Genomic DNA, 18392 nt, shown 5'->3' with positions numbered 1-18392 from the left:
AACGCATCTAACTGAGGGCGATTACGATGGCATGCGCAGGCTATGGGTGGGGGAGGTTTATGGTTCACCTGCAGTACACTCAACTCAGGACTGTTAATACTCATTAAAAAAGAATTGGGGTTAATAGTTCAGGAACATTATTCTAATGGAAGGATCATCCACATACGCCTTAAGAATAGGCTGGAAGAATATAGCATTTGTAGTATTTATGACCCTAACAGCAGTAATAAGCAATTCTTCACGGAATTGTCTGACCGGGTATTGACAGACATGGGGACACTTAAATTGGTAGGGGTGAATTTCAATTCAGTTCTCAATGTAATTGAGGACCTCTGTAGTCAGGCAGTGAGTGGTAACACCTCTAGATATTTGGACACCACCTTTCAAAATTTTGGGGCGGCACAACAACTTAACCCAGAGGGACGAGAGTCCACTGATTTTTCACATGTACATGATTCCTAGTCCAGAATCGATTATATACTGATTTCACCTAATTTGCTCCCTACAGTTGCTAAAATTGATATCGGGGAATTAGTGATCTCAGACTACGCCCCAGTGGTGCTATCAATATGTGACAAGGTCCCCAGGGGCACAGATTACATATGGAGATTCCCTTCATACCTAGTGAAGGATGAGACTTTTCAATCCTTGTTGCGGGGATGGTGGTTGGAATATATATCAGATATGAGGCGCACTCTGATAATCCCCAGTTGCTATGGAATACAGCCAAAGCAGTCCCTAGGGGCAGACTAATTTCATATGGAGTTTCCCTAAAGAGGAATATTAATGAGAAAAGACCATTTTAGTACACTCTTACAGGAAGCTTATACTTTATTTCAATTTGGCCCAAACCAAACGGAAATGGGTGGAAACTAAGGAACTCTGGCTACAAAAACGAGAACAATTATCATATTCGCGCAAAGAGGCGCACCTGTTCAAATTCGAAAAACGAGGCAGGTAAATTTATGGCCAATTTGGCAAGAGGACAATTTAGTATATCAAATATCTCAGGGGTGAAAGACCAATTTGGTAAACTTCGCTTCCATCCCCAAAAAATAAAGTATATCTTCCTTGAATTCTACTCAGTTATACACGCAAAAGCCAATACCTCCCGTTACCCCAGTGGATATCCCTTCTGGCATCTCGATGTCTACTCTGCCCACGGAACAATGAGACCTTCTAAATTCTCCTATTTCACAGTTAGAAATAAAAGAAGCCATTTCAAATTTGAAAAATAACAAGGCCCGAGGCCAGATGGGTACTCGGGAATTCCTTAAAAGATCAGACGACCCCATTACTAGAAACCTTATTTAATGGATATATGCGGAAAACCCCCATACCACATTACACCCTAAACCGGGTAAAGATCCTAGCGATGCAAAGGCATATAGAGCAATTTCCTTGATAAACATTTATTTAAAGTTGATGGCTAAAATTATGGCAGATCGACTTGCTATCATAATGACACGGGTGATCTCTCCTTTGCAATCTAGTTTTGTGAAGGGAAGATCGGCTATCACAAATAGACGAAACATTCTGATAATCCTCGGTGAGATTAAAAACAACCTATCAAATCACTCTTGCGCGGCCCTGCTCACTATAGACAGAAAAGGTGTTTGATTTAATAGAGTCATTCGGGGGGCAGTCAGGCTTCAGGGTTAATACCACAAAGTGTGAGGTACTGGATATTACCCCTTGGGATAGAACAAACAACTTAGTCACTAAATTGAGTCCCTGTATCCGTAGCAAAGATCTTGATTAAATAAACATGGGTAAGAGCCCTGAAAAAAGTTTATACAAGCTGAATTATCCCCCAACCATACGAAAAATCACAAATGAACTTAACAGATGGAATAACCTCCCACTATCATTTTTGGGGCGATGTCACTTGATGGAGATGATCAGTTTCCCGAAGCTTCTCTATCCTTTACAAACTATCCCACTCCTTATACAAAGTCAAGATTTGGGAAAGCTGTATTCTGCATTCTCAGCATATATTTGGTCCCACAAATATCCACGTATCGCTTAAAAAAAAACCCTGCTTCCCAAATCTAGGGAAGAGGGGCTTAATTTCCCTGATATGCACACATACAATGCGGCAAGTCTTATGTGGCACTTCTTAGACTAGTTTCAAAAAGCTGATAACTTTTCAAATTATGGCTTTGAAACAGAATTATTGCACCTTTGGAGCCCAAATGCTCTCTTACACACAGGTTTCTCTAATCTCCCACTGGGGACTCAACACTCTACTATGATAAGAGACACTATTGCCGCTTGGAAAATAACTCGTAAAGCTTACGGACTTACGTTCTAAGTGTCCTAACATATGCATCTATGGGGACATCCAGAATTCAAGGAGGGGCAGGTTAACAAAATGTTTGCAATATGGCACAGAAGAGGCATAGAGACGATCCAACACCTTCTTCATCAAGAAGAGCGCAGATATAGAACATTTAAAGAGCTGTGTGACACATATGATCTCCCTACATCTCACTTCCTTCCTTATGCAGAAGTGCGAAACTTTCAGCATGCCAGACTTACTGACATCTTCAAGGAGACGATACTTAACCCCACTGATATAATTATAAGAGGTTCTCCACAGAGGCATTTAATATCGGATCTGTACTCTAGATTCAGGGACAGGTGGGCAGTACAAGATAATTCTCTGTTCAAGAGATGAGTACGAGCGCTATGAGACCTGGAGATACCCCAGTGGATAGTTGCAGGATGGGCCCCTGTAATAAAAGCTATTAAAAATTGGAGATGGCAGGAAACCTACTTTAAAATTATACACGGAGAAATATATGGATTCAATATCCCCTCACATCCTAGAGGCCCAACAAGATTGCAGGCATGTCCTAGATGTTCTGAGCCCAAGTCCGACTTTCTGCACGGTATCTGGCACTGCCCCAAAATAAAACTTATGGAACTTATTTGCGTAATTGGGGGTCAGATAATACAGTTAACACCACAAGTGTGTGTATTTCACTCTCTTCGTGATCAGACAAAAAGTTCTAACATGATACATACTCTTCTTTTAATAAGCAAAAGGTGCCCGTTAGCAAACTGGCTGCAGGCCAATCCCCCGGCAGTGTCGGATATCTTGTAACAGTTGAAATATCTTTTATAGAGATTAGAAATCGAGAGGTGTGCAGAATCTGAAAACTTAAAAGTTTTCAAAAAATGGCGGACCTTTACAGAATAGTTCCAAGACCCAAATGAGATCACCAAATCCATGAAGCCATTTACTAGCACAACCTGGTACTTTATCCAAGATGGGGCGGATAGCTTGGGGAAATTAAAAGTAAAGTAATTACTGTCATTTAACCGGATATGAGAATTCCTTTATGGGAGATGTGAAAACCCTGAAATCGGAATGACTACAGCCGCATTTTAACTAAACATGAGTCTGGAAAGACAATCAGACGACACATTAGTATTTTTCCACTAGATTTGTTCTGTTTTTTCTTTTATGCTTATTCTTTTATTTTAATACAGACTAGCAAATAGATTTACAACTGACAATGGATGAGAAGATTGAAATCCTAATAGATATGTTGTCTGTATAACATTTCACCAATTCCTTTCAATTTATGACAATGTCTTTTGCAGGACGAGTTGTATTTTTCAATGGTACTATTTAAAGTACCATATAATGTACTGAAAAACGTTTTAAAAAAATTCCAAGTGGAGTAAAATGAAACAAAAACGACATTCCGCCATCTTTCAGTGAGTCTTGTTTCTACGGCGCACAAACTGCAACAAAAATGACATGATAACTTTATTCTATGGGTCAGTAGGATTACTACGATACCAAACTTGTATAGTTTTTTTTTTTTTTCGTTTTATTACTTTTATTTTTTTCAAAGACATTTAATTTTTTACAATTATTTTCTGCCGCCATCTTCTGCGCGCAATAACTTTTATTTTTCCATCGACATAGTTGTGCGAGGGCTCATTTTCTGTGAGACATGCTGAAGTTTGCGTCGGTATCATTTTGGAATACATACGACTTTTTGATTGCTTTTTATAGCATTTTCTCTGGGTCGACAAGTTGACTGAAAAACTGCATTTCTGGCGTTCCTTTTTTTTTTTCTTCGGATGCCGTTCACTGTGTGGAGTAAATAATGCGCTACTTTGATAGATCGGACTTTTACGGACGTGCCAATACCAAATATGTAATTTTTTAAAAATTTTTTTTACAATTAGTAAAACTTTATTGATCTGATTTTTACTTTTCTTTTTAGTTTTCCCAGGGGACCACAACATGTGATGCTTTGATCGCTCATTTAACAAGGAGAAATGTGAAAGGTCCAACATCTGGGCATGAAAAATGAAAAAAGCACATACAGAATGGGAGGAACTGGCCTAAGCAGCACATGAGAAAAAGAATTAGGTATACTAATAGATCACAGACTGAACATAAGTCAACAGTGTGATGCTGCAGCAAAAAAAGCATACACAATTCTGGGATGTATTAAGAGAAGCATAGAGTCTGGATCACGTGAGGTAATTATTCCTTCTAGTCTTCCTTGGTCAAATCTCATCTGAAATACTGTGTCCAGTTCTGGGCACCCCACTTTTAAAAAGACCTCGACAAACTGGAGCAAGTTCAGAGAAGAGTTACCAAGATGGTAAGCGGTCTGCAACTCATGTCCTATGAGGAACGGTTAAAGGATCTGGGAATGTTTAGCTTGAAAAAAAGAAGTCTGAGAGGAGACTTAATAGCCGTCTACAAATATCTGAAGGGCTGTCACAGTGCAGAGGGATCATTTGCACAAGGAAAGACCAGAAGCAATGGGATGAAACTAAAAAGGGAGGAAACATAAATTAGACATTAGGAAAAAAATGTTTTCCAGTGAGGGGGATCAGGTTGCCACGGGAGGTGGCGAGCTCTCCTTCAATGGAAGTCTTCAAGCTGAGGCTGGACAGAGATTTGTCTGGGATGATTTAGTGAATCCTGCACTGAGTCGGGGGTTAGACCCGATGACCCTGGAGGTCCCTTCCAACTCTATGATTTTATGGTCAAGTGATACGGAAGGTGAATTACTTGACCAGCGGCTATGCACTCATTAGAGGCTAAGAGGGAACCTGTGCTGGGGTGCGCTGACAGCGTCATTTATTGCGAGATGAGGGGGGAGCAATGTAACAGATTTCAACACGGTTTTTTAATGCGGAAATGTAGCAGAACTTAACACCGAACTTTCTGCAGCGTTTCTGCCTCATGTGAACGTACCCTTAAGAGGATTTTTTTTTTATTTTTTTTTTTACAAAGTATTATACTGTACTTTGGATGTGCTTTCATATCAGCAGCTGAATGCAGTGGAAGTCAATGACTGCCATCACGGGGTAACATTTTTAGATTATTGCAGGCTAATTTGGAAACATGTACTGTTACGAGACAGCATCCATGCGTTTCCTAGAATCAAAATGAGAAATATGGGAATATTTAACTGGGTTTTATCGCTGTAGTGTACCTTAAAATGGCATACAATAACAATCATTTTGTCAAATGTGACAGTAGTAAATGATTATTCCATTGTAAGTCATTGTGAAACTTACTGCATTGTAATTGTCATTTTTACTGTAATTAAACATTAGTAAAATAGCTGTTAGGGGAGTAACAATTAAGTTATAGACTATAGTAATTCACCAGCCATAGCCAAATACAAAGTCATTAGTCTCTCTGACACATCAATGTGCACAGCGATAATGAGGCCATTTGTAAATGGGAGCAGTAACTAAATATGACAGATGAGGTGTGGTGTGACCTGAATAAACCACAAGGAACCAGAAAAGAAAAATAAGGATTTTAATAGATAGCCCTCTGTAAACAGTACGTTTATTACCTGCTGCTCATTAGCAAAAGTGCGGCTTCGTTTTCTATCCGTCTGAAAATCATCATCATCATCATCATCTGCAGCCAGAGCAGCCTGTTTCTTAGCCCATAATTTTGAAGCAAGAGTAGGTTTGCTATTGGATGATTCTGCAAAAAAATAATATACACTTATTTACACATTGTCATTATCACTATAAAGACAAACAAAGATGTGCAGTCTGCATGTTCATAAATAACCGATTCCAATAAAAGAAACAGCTTATGTTTTTAACCTCTTAAGGACCAGGCTGTTTGTACCTTAAAGGGGTTGTCCCGCGAAACAAAGTTGGGGTATACACTTCTGTATGGCCATATTAATGCACTTTGTAATGTACATTGTGCATTAATTATGAGCCATACAGAAGTTATTCACTTACCTGTTCCGTTGCTGGCGTCCCCGTCGCCATGGTGCCGTCTAATTTTCAGCGTCTAATCGCCCGATTAGACGCGCTTGCGCAGTCCGGTCTTCTCCGTGTTGAATGGGGCTGCTCGTGCTGGAGAGCTGCTCCTCGTAGCTCCGCCCCGTCACGTGTGCCGATTCCAGCCAATCAGGAGGCTGGAATCGGCAATGGACCGCACAGAAGACCTGCGGTCCACCGAGGGTGAAGATCCCGGCGGCCATCTTCGCAAGGTAAGTAAGAAGTCACCGGAGCGCGGGGATTCAGGTAAGTACTATCCGTTTTTTTTTTTCAACACATGCATCGGGTTTGTCTCGCGCCGAACGGGGGTGCTATTGAAAAAAAAAAAACCCCGTTTCGGCGCGGGACAATCCCTTTAAGGACTAGACACTTTTTTAGGGATTTTACCCATGTGGTGGTTTAACTGGCCCCGACCGATCAGCTGAGGGGGCGCATATTGTCAGTGCCGCAATAACAGGGGTCGGAGCGGAACCCTTCACGCCGACATCCCATGTAGTGCCCAGTGCTTGTAACCGCAGGCACAGCTCATGTTGATTTCAATGAGAGCCGTGCCTGCAGTTACAAGCAGCAGCCACTATACAGAAGTCAGCACTGAGACTTCCACTCTGAACTCTGTGTGATTGCGGCGCTGACAGCATGTGCCCACTCTGCTGATCGGTCAGTGTCCCAAGAGGTGGACCCCTGCTGATCAACTATTGATGACCTGTCAGAGATAGCCCACACCCAGCCACAGCAGCCATGATCGGAGATAACTACGATCGCAGCTGTTAACCATTGAGATGCTGCTGTCAAAGGAGAGAACTATGATCGCAGCTGTTAACCATTGAGATGCTGCTGTCAGAGGATGAAACTTCCTGTCTTCTAAAACTTCTTGATAGAATGCCAGCAGAAATACAATATTATGAAAACTTATGTCCCGCAGTATACCATATAAGCGATCAGATGATCACTTGTTCAAGTCTTTCATAGGGATTTTTAAAAAAAAGTAAAGAATAAGGTAAAATAAATAAAAAATATTTTATTCAAATCAAATATTAGAAGTTTAAGCCCCCACCTTTTCCCCCATTTTTAACTTTAAATAAAATCAATACAATAAACATATTTAGAAAGTGCAGCATCTGTAAAAGTCTGATGTATTAAAAGAACATTATTTCTCCACAACAGCAAGTGCCATCAGAAAACAAAAAGAAAACAATGACAGAATTTCACTTTTTTCGACACTCCTTCCCAAGAAATTTTTTAAAAAAGCGATCAAAAAGTCATATGTACCCCAATATGGTATATAGCAGTGATGCCGAGACTTTTAGACACCAAGTGCCCAAACTGCAACCCAAAACTCACTTATTTATTAACACCAACCGGGGGGCGGGGCTTATCACAACGTATGATTTTACCTCCGTTGTTATAAAATGGACAGGGCTGTTTCAAAATAGACAAGGAGGAACGTTGTGTGTTTTTTCTCCTAGCTGGATCCCTGGAGTACCATTGGTGCAGATTTTGACTGGAAATCAGGTACGCGTCTGATTTCATATTATGTGGCGCTCCCCCTCACCTCCTCCGAAGGCTTGCAGCTGTCAGCGCTTCCCGGCTTTTGGTTCCCAGCGGCCTGTAGTGACCTCACCTTGACCAGCGGCGCCACACCTGACCAGGCCGCTGGGAATCGGAAGCCGGAGAGCGTTGACAGCTGCAAGCCTTCGGAGGAGGTGAAGCACCACGTAATACGAAATCAGCTGCGGATGCAGAAATGCTGCGTAATTTGCTACGGAAATTTTCGCTGCAGACATTTCACAGTATTTCCACCATGCGTAAACATACCCCAAGTTGGCTAGAGGTATGCTGCCACATGCAAAGTGACCTCAGTAGTAAGTGACCCCTATATTGTCTCCAGTAGTAGTACTGACCCCCCACTGTAGCCCCAGTAGCAATAGTGACACCTTCCCCCACAGTAGCCCCAGTAGCCAGTAGTAATAGTGACCCCTCTCCCACAGTAGCCCCAGTAGTAACAGTGACCCCCCCCCCACACACAGTAGCCCCAGTAGTAATAGTGACCCCTCCCCTACAGTAGCCCCAGTAGTAATAGTGACCCCTCCCCTACAGTAGCCCCAGTAGTAATAGTGACCCCCCACACACACACACATATAGTAGCCCCAGTAGTAATAGTGTCCCCCTGAGAATCATATACTTACCTCCCCCTTGTCGTTGTAGCACCGCTGCTTCTATTCCTTGCGCTGCTGTGGGTGCACACACTGTCGGCAGTGTGTGCACGCCTAAACTCCTCCTCCCCTGACCTTCCCTCCTGCAGAACTCCTGACGTCAGTGTGTGTACCTGTACCCGGCTGGTAATCACTATCATGGTGAGCAACTGTCAGCGAGCGTGGCAGCAGAGAGGGCTCTGCATGCCCTCTCTGGCACACATGCCATAGGTTCGCCACCACAGGTGTATATTTAAAAAAAAAAAAGCCTTCACACAACCCTATTGTTGAAAAAGTAAAAAGGTTTGGTAATCGGAAGATGGCAACAGCAATTTTTAGAAATTATAACTCATTTTCTTGGGGAAAAAAACAAAACCTATAAAAATTAGGCATCACCATAATTGTACTGATGCACAGAATAAAGTTAGGATGTCATTTACGCAGCACTGTGTACATTGTAAAAATAAGAACCCCACACAGTGACCACCAGCCTACCTCTTCTAGATTCCCAGTGACTGACATCAATGCTCCAAAGCTGGATAAGGAGTCACTGGAGTAGGCAAGTCTTTTCTTTCTACACAATGCTGAGCCTTTTTTTAAAACCAGAGAAAACCACTTTAAACTACTAAAATAAGAATGCAGTGAAGAAGTATCAAAAAGTTAAAAGGAAAACAAAGAATGTTAAAAGCAGCAAATGTGGAGACAGAAAGACTCATCCAAAGGGAGTGAATCAAACCCTAAAATGTTACTCAATTATATAACTAGTAAAATGATTTATACTGAAAGTGTTAACCCTTTTAAAATTAATGAGGGAATAGTTGTAGAGGGTGATGAGGAAAAAGCAAATCTATTAAAAAGTTTTTCCGCCAATGCATTCAAAGAGAAAACTAAAATTTCAGGTGAAATGCAGAGTGAAAAAGTAAACCGCTGATGAGCTTTTACTTAATGCCTAATCACAGTTTATGTGATAAGTATCTGATCACAAGAATCCAGAGTGTCATCAAATGAAGTGGTGGTCATGCTTATGTACTTTCACTCAGTTCATTTTAATGAGAATGCTGGGGATAGCCAAGCGCTTGCACATGTGACCACCACTCCATTTATTCAGGAATACTTTGGCCGCCCATTCTTGTGATCAGTGAATGTCCAAGTGATTGGACCCCACTGATCAGATACTTATCACCTACCATATGGACAAGCAATAAATGAATTGCCTGGGACAGCCCTTGTAAGTTTTGCCTCTATTTGCAACCTCTACCATTTTAAATGGTCGTTGCAGACCTAGAATGTTGAGAATATCAGCGTTCCTATCCTTTGCAGCTTTTGGGCTTTAGCTATAGTTGATATTTATTCTACAAACTTTCTAATGCATCATATAATGTATCAATTTATCTACATTCTTCCAGTATGAATATTTCCTGAGCATGTTAAACATCTTTGCATTAAAAAGAAAATGTCACCGATTGTCTTGTTGGATATTTAGGCTCTTCTCAGACTAAGTATTGACAATTCAAAGCTGGCTACATCTTGGCTTCCATCTTATATGCAGACTACACTTTTCTACGTTTAAGATGGACAGTGACACAAAGAGGTCTCCGTCTCACACGTTCACTCTTAGGTTTCCTGGTCATGCAGTATTCTGCATGAAAGACAGACAACAGAGATGGAACCCAAAGTGGATGGCTGAATGTAGGCTGAAAGAAGCCTAAGTAATGACCAAAATCTGTAGCTGCATGAATATTAGGAGAAAACAAAAGTCAGCAAAGGCTAGTAACTAGCTACTAACAGAAGTACAATGAAGTTATATTACCATTTGCCATACCACTCGAGGATAATCCAGCTTTATCACTAGAAGTAGTAGAGGGTGCAACAATTGTATGGGGATCCTTTGAATGACATGGGCAACTACAAGGTGAAAAGTCTTCCTTTTTCAATTCCTTTTCATTTGCCCCTTCATCAACAGGCTTTCCTACAACAGAAGCACACAGAAACAAATATTACATATGCACAAACATGTAATATAAAAAATTCAGCAAACTGGATGTTCACTTAGAATTGTGACTGGAGATGCCAGCCCTATGTAAAAATATAACCACAACAATGCTGCTATAACTTCTATTATTGAACTAGAATTTATTTTGCTAGTCTTCTGCTTTAGGTTATATTATATTTCAGATTGCATTGCAAATCTGTGCTAGAAAGAATTACTGGGTTATCAGACTTGTTGAATTATTGGATACTGGGTTTACAGAGTTTTATGACAAGAACAAGTTATCCCCTATCTGCAGGATAGGGAATAACTTGCTGATCGGTGGAGCTCTAACCACTAGGAACCACACTGATCCCGAGAAGGGAGGTCTGGTTACAACCCCACAAAAATGGAGTGGCGGTCACATATGCTGCTCCATTCATTTCAATGAGACCATCAGACATTTCCGGAGTTCAAGCACTCGGCCATCTCACTGAAGCCAATGCAGGGGTGGTGAACATGTGTGATCACTGCTCCAGTGAGGATGAATACTTCAGAGCCCAGTTCTCAGGATTGGTGGGGATCCCAGTGGTTGAACCCCGACTGATAAGCAAGTTAGCACTTATTTTTGGGATGGATAGTATATTATTTTTCTTCATGATAGCACCCCTTTAAATAAATTTTATTTATCTCTTGTTGCCATCTGTGAATAGATAGTTTACATTTAGAAACTGGCCCAAATCGTGGTTTGTAGATCTGCTGCACTGTGAACTTCGGCTATGTGACTAATAAACTTATGAAATTCCAATCTATGAACAATAGCAATTTGTATGCAAAATTAAAAGGAATGTATCACTTATATATTTTTTTTTATTAAACCAGGTAGTGTAAAATTTTTCATTTTTCTAATCCACTTTTCTTTTCCGATTGTAATGTTTTTTTTAAATTCTGTTACCTGTACATGATTATACAGGCATGCTTTTAACAGCATTTAGACATACTTTACAACAGAGATCATGGGCTATTCACACAATGGACAGGAGGGAACCCAATGACTGATCTGAAAGTGTGTTCTTTTCATGCTTTGCAACCTGTACAGAGGTCTTGTGCAGGGGGGGAGGAGGAGGAGGAGGTAACCACCACCGTCACAATTGTACCTTGTCTCCACTGGAAGCTAGGGGTGTGACAGCACTTAACAGGAGGGAACGCCCCTTGCAGGCCCCTAGCTGCCTATTGGCAGGGAACACTAGCAGCACAGATCTGATCAGTGACGGGAGGTAAAACTTTAGTTTCTTTTTTTTTTTACTTTTATGTGATCGCCGTTATCTATTGGATAACGATGATCACGTGACCAAAAACCGCGTACTGCGGCCTCCCATGAAATCTCCAGGCTCTCGGCTACATTTAGTAGCCAGGTGCGAGGAGATTTTAAATTACGCCAGCAATCTGTGGCTTTTGCGCATGCGTCCACCATTTTAACAATGGGCGCGTGGGCAGTGGCTCCCGGTAGCAGCTCTCCAGTCTCGGCTACTCAGACTAGCCGGGAGCAGGGAGTTTTTAAATTTCCCGACCCTCTGCGCGTGATGTAATGCCGTTCCGTAAGGGGAGCTGAAACTTAAATTTTTATTTGTTTTACATTTACTTTAATGTGATTGCTGGTATCAATCGTGTGACCGGGGAGGGGTCCTGCGGCCCGGGATGACAGCTCCAGCATGGAGCCGTCACGTCCAGAGCCTGCAGAGCTTTAATTCACAGAGGAAGCATGTTTTTACATCCTCTGTGAATAAAGCCCAGCAGGCCAGGATGTAAAAAGGCAATGGGCTGGTCACTAAGGGGTTAATGGTCCGTTACAAGTCTTACACTATATAAAACATTCTTTTCTATACAAATATAAAACTTCCCATTTGTATCACTAACATTGAATTAATCATCTTATACCCACATAATGGCACAAAGACTATTGTTTAGCATTTCAGAGTGTACCCAATAAAAGTTATGTTTTATGAACACTATTCCACTTTAGCCTATTAATGATAAACTACTGTAAATGGACAACAAAGTAAAAGGCCATGTAGATCCTCCCACCCCGCATTCAGTGAAATATTACAGTAATTTAAGCAACATTCACATGTCTTATTCACGGGTCAGCATATTCAAAGGCAGGATCTATACCACAAGATAACCGTGTTCTGAAATGGTTAAACGGAGAACCTGCAGGCCCTGATAGTAAGAGTACAGAACATAATATCAAACCCCAACGTGCCAATAAAAGGGTGACATTCTTCTGTTTATGATGTGATTGAACTTTAAGGCAGAAAGGTGAGTATGTAATCTCAGATGTTTCCCAACAGCTCGGTTTTTAGCATGTGTTGGGTCTGTTTGGTTCAAGACACAGAACGAGCCCCCCACCACAGGAAACCATCTGAGGATAAAAGGTCCTCTCATTAGGTAGATGCCTACACACACACAATCCCTCAGCCGTCATAAAATGTCACACATGTGACTTAATAGTAAGTCTTAGGAAAAGGGAAGACCAAAAAAAAACTATGACAACACATATCTTGCCTTTAATACAGGAAACCACATTCCCAGATCAAGAGACCAACATTTCACCAGTCCTGCGGCGTTTAACCCCCTAAGGTCGAAACCCATTTCAGATTTCAGGATGTAGCTTGATTTTTCAAATCTAGCACATTTTGTGGTAAATATAATTGGAATAGTTTTACTTATCCAAGGGATTCTGGGCTCCTTTTTTCTGGATCTTGTAGTTTATTTCAATGGTAAATTTTGGTCAATGTTTTATTTTAAAATTTATTTAAAAACAAATTTAAATTAAAAAGAAAAATTGGAAAAATTTGTAGTTTTCAAAACTTTAAATCAGTGGTTCCCAAAGTGGTCTATATGGACCCCCCAGGGGTCGATTTTGACTTGCTGGGGGTCAGTGTCAGCAAGAAAAAAATGTGGGGGTGTACGAGATGTAAATGGCTGGACTCCATTTAGGCAGGTCATCATCAACATTTAGGCATTCCATAAATGACATAACACACCTCACACAGATTGTGTACATAATACTTAGAAATTACTAACCTCTTTGATATTTCATAAAATTGTTTATGTAGAGCTCGCACAAAACTTCTTGGGCTCTGGCGATAGACAAACAGAGCTGTGCAGCAGCTAATTTATCTATAAAGGTTCTACTGCGCATCGTTTTCACATGGCCCGTCAGAGCCCAAGAGGTTTTGCGTGAACTATACCTATCTGCTTTGTGGTACACTATGGTCATGTGCAAGTTCTTACAAGTTTTCATACTGGCAGCAATTCCTTGTGTGTGTGGCTTATCCTGCTTTATGGACTATCACAAGTTAGTTTGTGATCATATTCCATCTTCATACCTTGTGGAAAGGGGTTTAGCGCAGACGCCAGTCTTCTTACGAAAAAAAGAAATCTATTGCCAATCGCTGGACATGGAGATTTGATACAATACCTCATTAATTTAAAGCCAAATATTGAACAATTGCTATCGGTGCTCATTCCTCCCATTAACAGCATCAGGGGCGTATCTATAGGGGATGCAGAGATAGCAGCTGCTACTGGGTCCTGCAGCTTTAGGGGGCCCAAAGGCTCTTCCATTACATAAGACACCAGTATTACAATCAGCACATGGTAGGTTGGGGACCCAGCTTCAGATTTTGCATGGGAGCCCAAGAACTTCTAGTTACGTCTCTGAACAGCATTATTTGTGTGTTAATTTTACGTAAGAACTTTACCAGGTTTTCATTTGTTTCGTCACAAATCTAAATATTTGCTTGTATTTTGTATCTTTTCATTAAAGATCTGAATACAAATTGTACTTGTTGCTTTTCTTTTTTACAATTGTCCACTCTACAAAACGTCCTAAGTGAGCAGCGCTGACAGCTGTGAAAAACCCATTTGACTTTCACCCCTTCCCACTCTAGGACGTACATTTACGTCCTGGAGCGTCGGGGAATGTATGTAGAGAGGTTGTGGCGCGACCTCTCTTCATACAGTGCGGGCGTCAGCTGTTTACTACAGCCGACACCCGTGGGCATTAGCTGCAATCAGCCGTTCTGACAGCGGCATTTAAAGCACCCGAACGCTGTTCGGGGGTCCAGTACGGACCCCTGCGGTGTGATCGGGGGAGCCGTGCAGGTGTCATGGCTGCCGGGGGCCTTCTGAAAGGCCCCAGGGCGGCCTTGAGAGACTGCCTTTCAAGCCATCCCCGTGGAGTGGCTTGATAGACTGCCTGTCAGAATGCAGTATGACGTAATGCTATAGCATTACATCATACTGCAGGAGCAATCAAAGTATCGCATATTGTAGTCCCCCAGGGGGACTTAAAAGTAAAGTTAAAAAAGAGCAATAAAGTTTTTTTAATTGTATAAAAAAAAAAAAAAAAAGGAATAAAACTTTAAAATCACCCCCTTTGCCATATCTGTAATTAAAAAAATCTAAATAATAAAATAAAAATACATATTTGGTATCGCCGCATCCGTAAGAGTCCGATCTATCAAAGTAGCACATTATTTACCCCGCACAGTGAACGTAGTCCAAAAAAAAATAAAGAAAGAACGCCAGAAATATACGGATTACTTACTGGTAGTCCTTTTTCTAGGAGTCATCAGGACGGCCCCATTTACAATGGAGGCTGCCCTCTGACCTCGGTATGGACAGGAAGAGCCCTTAAAAGCCCCTTCCTTTCCACCATTTCTCAGTGACTTTCAAATTATTACAGTGGACAATGTTTACTGAACCAAAATTTACCTTTATTTGGTCCTATTTACATTGAAAAGAACATAATTATTCTATAAGGGAGGGAACTATGGGCCGTCGTGATGACTCCCGGAAAAAGGACTACCGGTAAGTAATCTGTATATTTCCAGGTAGTCATCCCGACGGCCCCATTTGGGAGTAATACCAAATTATGGGTGACTTAGGGTGGGACTACTGCCTGGAGGACTTTCCGTCCGTATCCCAGGTCTTTGCCCGACTGGACGTTAACGCTATAATGTTTGATGAAAGTATGTAGGCTAGAGCAGGTGGCCGTTTTGCAGATTTGCTCGGCTGATGCCTGGCCTTTCTCTGCCCATGAGGAGGAGAGTAACCGTGTAGAGTGGGCTCTGATCGAGACCCCTAGCTTTGTACGCCTCCTGGATGGCAGTCTTGATCCATCTCGCAATAGTACTTTTAGATGCCGTCTTTCCTTTGCACGGCCCTGAAATTGAACAAAGAGGTTGTTATTTTTCCAGAAAGAATGGGTAGCCTCTAAATATGTTAGAACGGTCCTTCTGACATCTAAGCTGTGGATCTCTCATTCTCTGTCGTTTTGGCAAAAGGAAGGCAGGGTAATTGTCTGCTCTCTATGGAATTTGGACACTACCATTGGAAGTAAAGCTGGGTCTAATTTAAACGTTATTCTATCATCTTGTATCAGCATGTGTGGTTCGACACAACATAAGGCTTATAGTTCTCCTACTCTCCGGGCTGAGGTTATGGCGACTAGGAGAGAAACTTTTAGCATAAGTAGTCTTAGGGGGAGTTGGGAGAGGGGTTCAAAGGGTGGTTTGCAGAAGCTATTTAGGACTAAATTCAGGTCCCAAGTAGGGAAGGTTTCCCTAATAAAGGGCCGAAGTCGGTCTGCCCTCTTAAGGAACCTACAAACCCAGCGGTGCTCCGCCAAGGGAAAATCTAAGTAGGATCCTAACGCTGCTGCCTGAACCCTAAGAGTTCTTGGGCTAAGGCCTTTCTCTAGGCCCGCCTGCAGAAATTCCAAGATTATGGGTATATCAATATCTGGGATTTTGCCTGGATCTAAGTTACAGAACTCTGAGAACTTCCTCCACACTCAATTATAGATGGCTGTGGTTACCGGTTTACGACTTTTGGTCAAGGTGGTAATTGCTTTGTGAGAAAGTCCCTTCCCTTGAAGTATCACGCCTTCAGCATCCAGGCCGCTAGTTTAAATTTTTCGACCCCCGAGTAGGTTAGTATGCCCTGGAAAAGGCGATCTTCCATGGCCGGTAGTCGAAGTGGGCCCCAGATCGCTAAAGCCTTCAATAGGGGATTCCAGGGTCTCTTGTCCCACATGGGGGCGACTAAGATTACTGACGCCCGGCTGGCCTAAATCTTTTTGAGGGTGTACGGAATCAGTGGGAAGGAGAGAAATGCATAAGCCAAGTCCATGTCCCAACTTTGAGACAGGGCGTCTACCCAGCATGGGTTGTCTCTTGGGTTTAGAGAATAGAAGTCCCGGCATTTCGTATTTCCCCTTGTGGCGAACAGATCGATCTGCGATTTTCCCCACTGGCGCGTTAGATGTTTGAAGACTTGCTCGTTCAGACCCCATTCTTCCGGAAGGACACTTTGCCTGCTGAGAAAGTCTGCGATGACGTTTGTGGACCCCTTCAGATGAATGGCTGAAAGGGATAACACAGTGGATTCACCCCAGCGAAGTATCTTTGCCGCCAGTTGTTGGACGTGTGGGTGTTGTGTTCCCCCCTGGTGACGAACAAACAGGGCTGTCATATTATTGGTTAGGATATTAACGTGCCTTCCTCTTAAGTGGGGTTCTGCGGCACTGAGGGTCTCGCATATCACTTTTAATTCCCTATAGTTGGACGAGCGTGCAGCTATTTGGGAATCCCAGGTTCCCTGCAGAGTCAGATCTGCTACTTGCGCTCCCCACCCGGTTTTGCTAGCATCTGTTGTGACAGATATGGCGGGTTCCCGTAACCAAGAGGTACCCTTGCTCAGGTTCCTCTGTAGGGTCCACCAGCGCAGGGACTCTTTAACTTGGACGGACAGGCTCACCTTCTTGTCTAGGGAGGTCTGCCATTTGCCCAACCTGGCAAGGATGAACCGCTGTAGCTGTCGGGTATGGGCTTGTGCCCATTGGACTATTTGTATGCAGGCTGTCAACAGGCCTAGCACTTGCGTCGTTTCTCTGATGGACACCGCAGTGGCCCAACATAGGGAGGTTACGGATTGAATAAGGTTTTTACTTCTGGATGGTTGAAGCCGCAATTCCTGAATGCGGGAGTCTAGGAGTACACCTAAATATGTCTTCTGTGCACCCGGAATTAGATCGGACTTCTGTTCGTTTATTATCCACCCTAAATCATTTGGGGTAGACAGGACTACGGACAGGCCTGCGCGTATGGCTTCTGTTGTTCTTGATACCAACAGAAAATCATCCAGATATGGAAATATAAGAATCTGATTTCACATAAAATAAGCTATCATTTCTATCACTATCTTCGTGAAGACTCTAGGGGCAGTCGAGATACCGAAGGGTAGAGCCATAAACTGATAGTGATAGATTGTGTCACCGTCCTGCAGAGCGAACCTCAGATATTTGTGGTGAACTGCGGCTATTGGGACGTGATAGTACGCGTCTTTGAAATCTATAGTGCACATGACGCTGTCGGGATCTATTAGTGATACGATGGACCTTACGGTTTCCATCTTAAATTTCTTGTAAGAAATAAATTTGTTTAAAACTTTGAGGTTGAAGATGGTTCTGGTAGAGCCGTTTGGTTTTTTTTGATCAAGAAAAGGGGGGGGGGGAATGGAATCCCTCACCCCTTTTGTGTTTGGGAACCTGCATAATGACTCCTAGGTCCACAAGTTCTTGGATGCCCTTTAGCAGATTTTTCTGTTCTTGTGGGGAACCTGGGGAGGTTAGAAAGAATCTCTTAGGAGATAGGGAATCAAATTCAATTTGATACCCGGCTTCAATTATCTGAAGTACCCAGGGGTTGGATGTTATCCCCTGCCACTGGACCAGGTAACATTCTAGTCTACCCCCTGTTGAGTCAGAAAGGGGTTGAGCTTCCTTACCCCAACCTCCCTTGGGGTACAACCATCTTCCCGTTTTTCCTTTCCCTTCGATTTCTGGAGGTGGCTGCTGTGTCCTC

The 18392-nt window shown here is 42.3% G+C and overlaps 1 protein-coding gene across 1 annotated transcript in view; it reads right to left on the bottom strand.

Moving 5' to 3' along the window:
• The window catches only part of BRIP1 (BRCA1 interacting helicase 1), a 228452-nt gene that overhangs the window by 198016 nt on the left and 12044 nt on the right, over positions 1 to 18392 (bottom strand). Inside the window, 2 exon segments of the mRNA XM_066575099.1 lie at positions 5850 to 5986; positions 10300 to 10458. Of these exon segments, the coding sequence (XP_066431196.1) occupies positions 5850 to 5986; positions 10300 to 10458 (296 nt within the window).

This window comes from Eleutherodactylus coqui, chromosome 1 (assembly GCF_035609145.1).
Source record: "Eleutherodactylus coqui strain aEleCoq1 chromosome 1, aEleCoq1.hap1, whole genome shotgun sequence".
Taxonomy (NCBI): Eukaryota; Metazoa; Chordata; class Amphibia; order Anura; family Eleutherodactylidae; genus Eleutherodactylus; species Eleutherodactylus coqui.
Note: the sequence above shows the minus strand (reverse complement) of the source record. Positions and strands in the feature narration are given on the sequence as shown.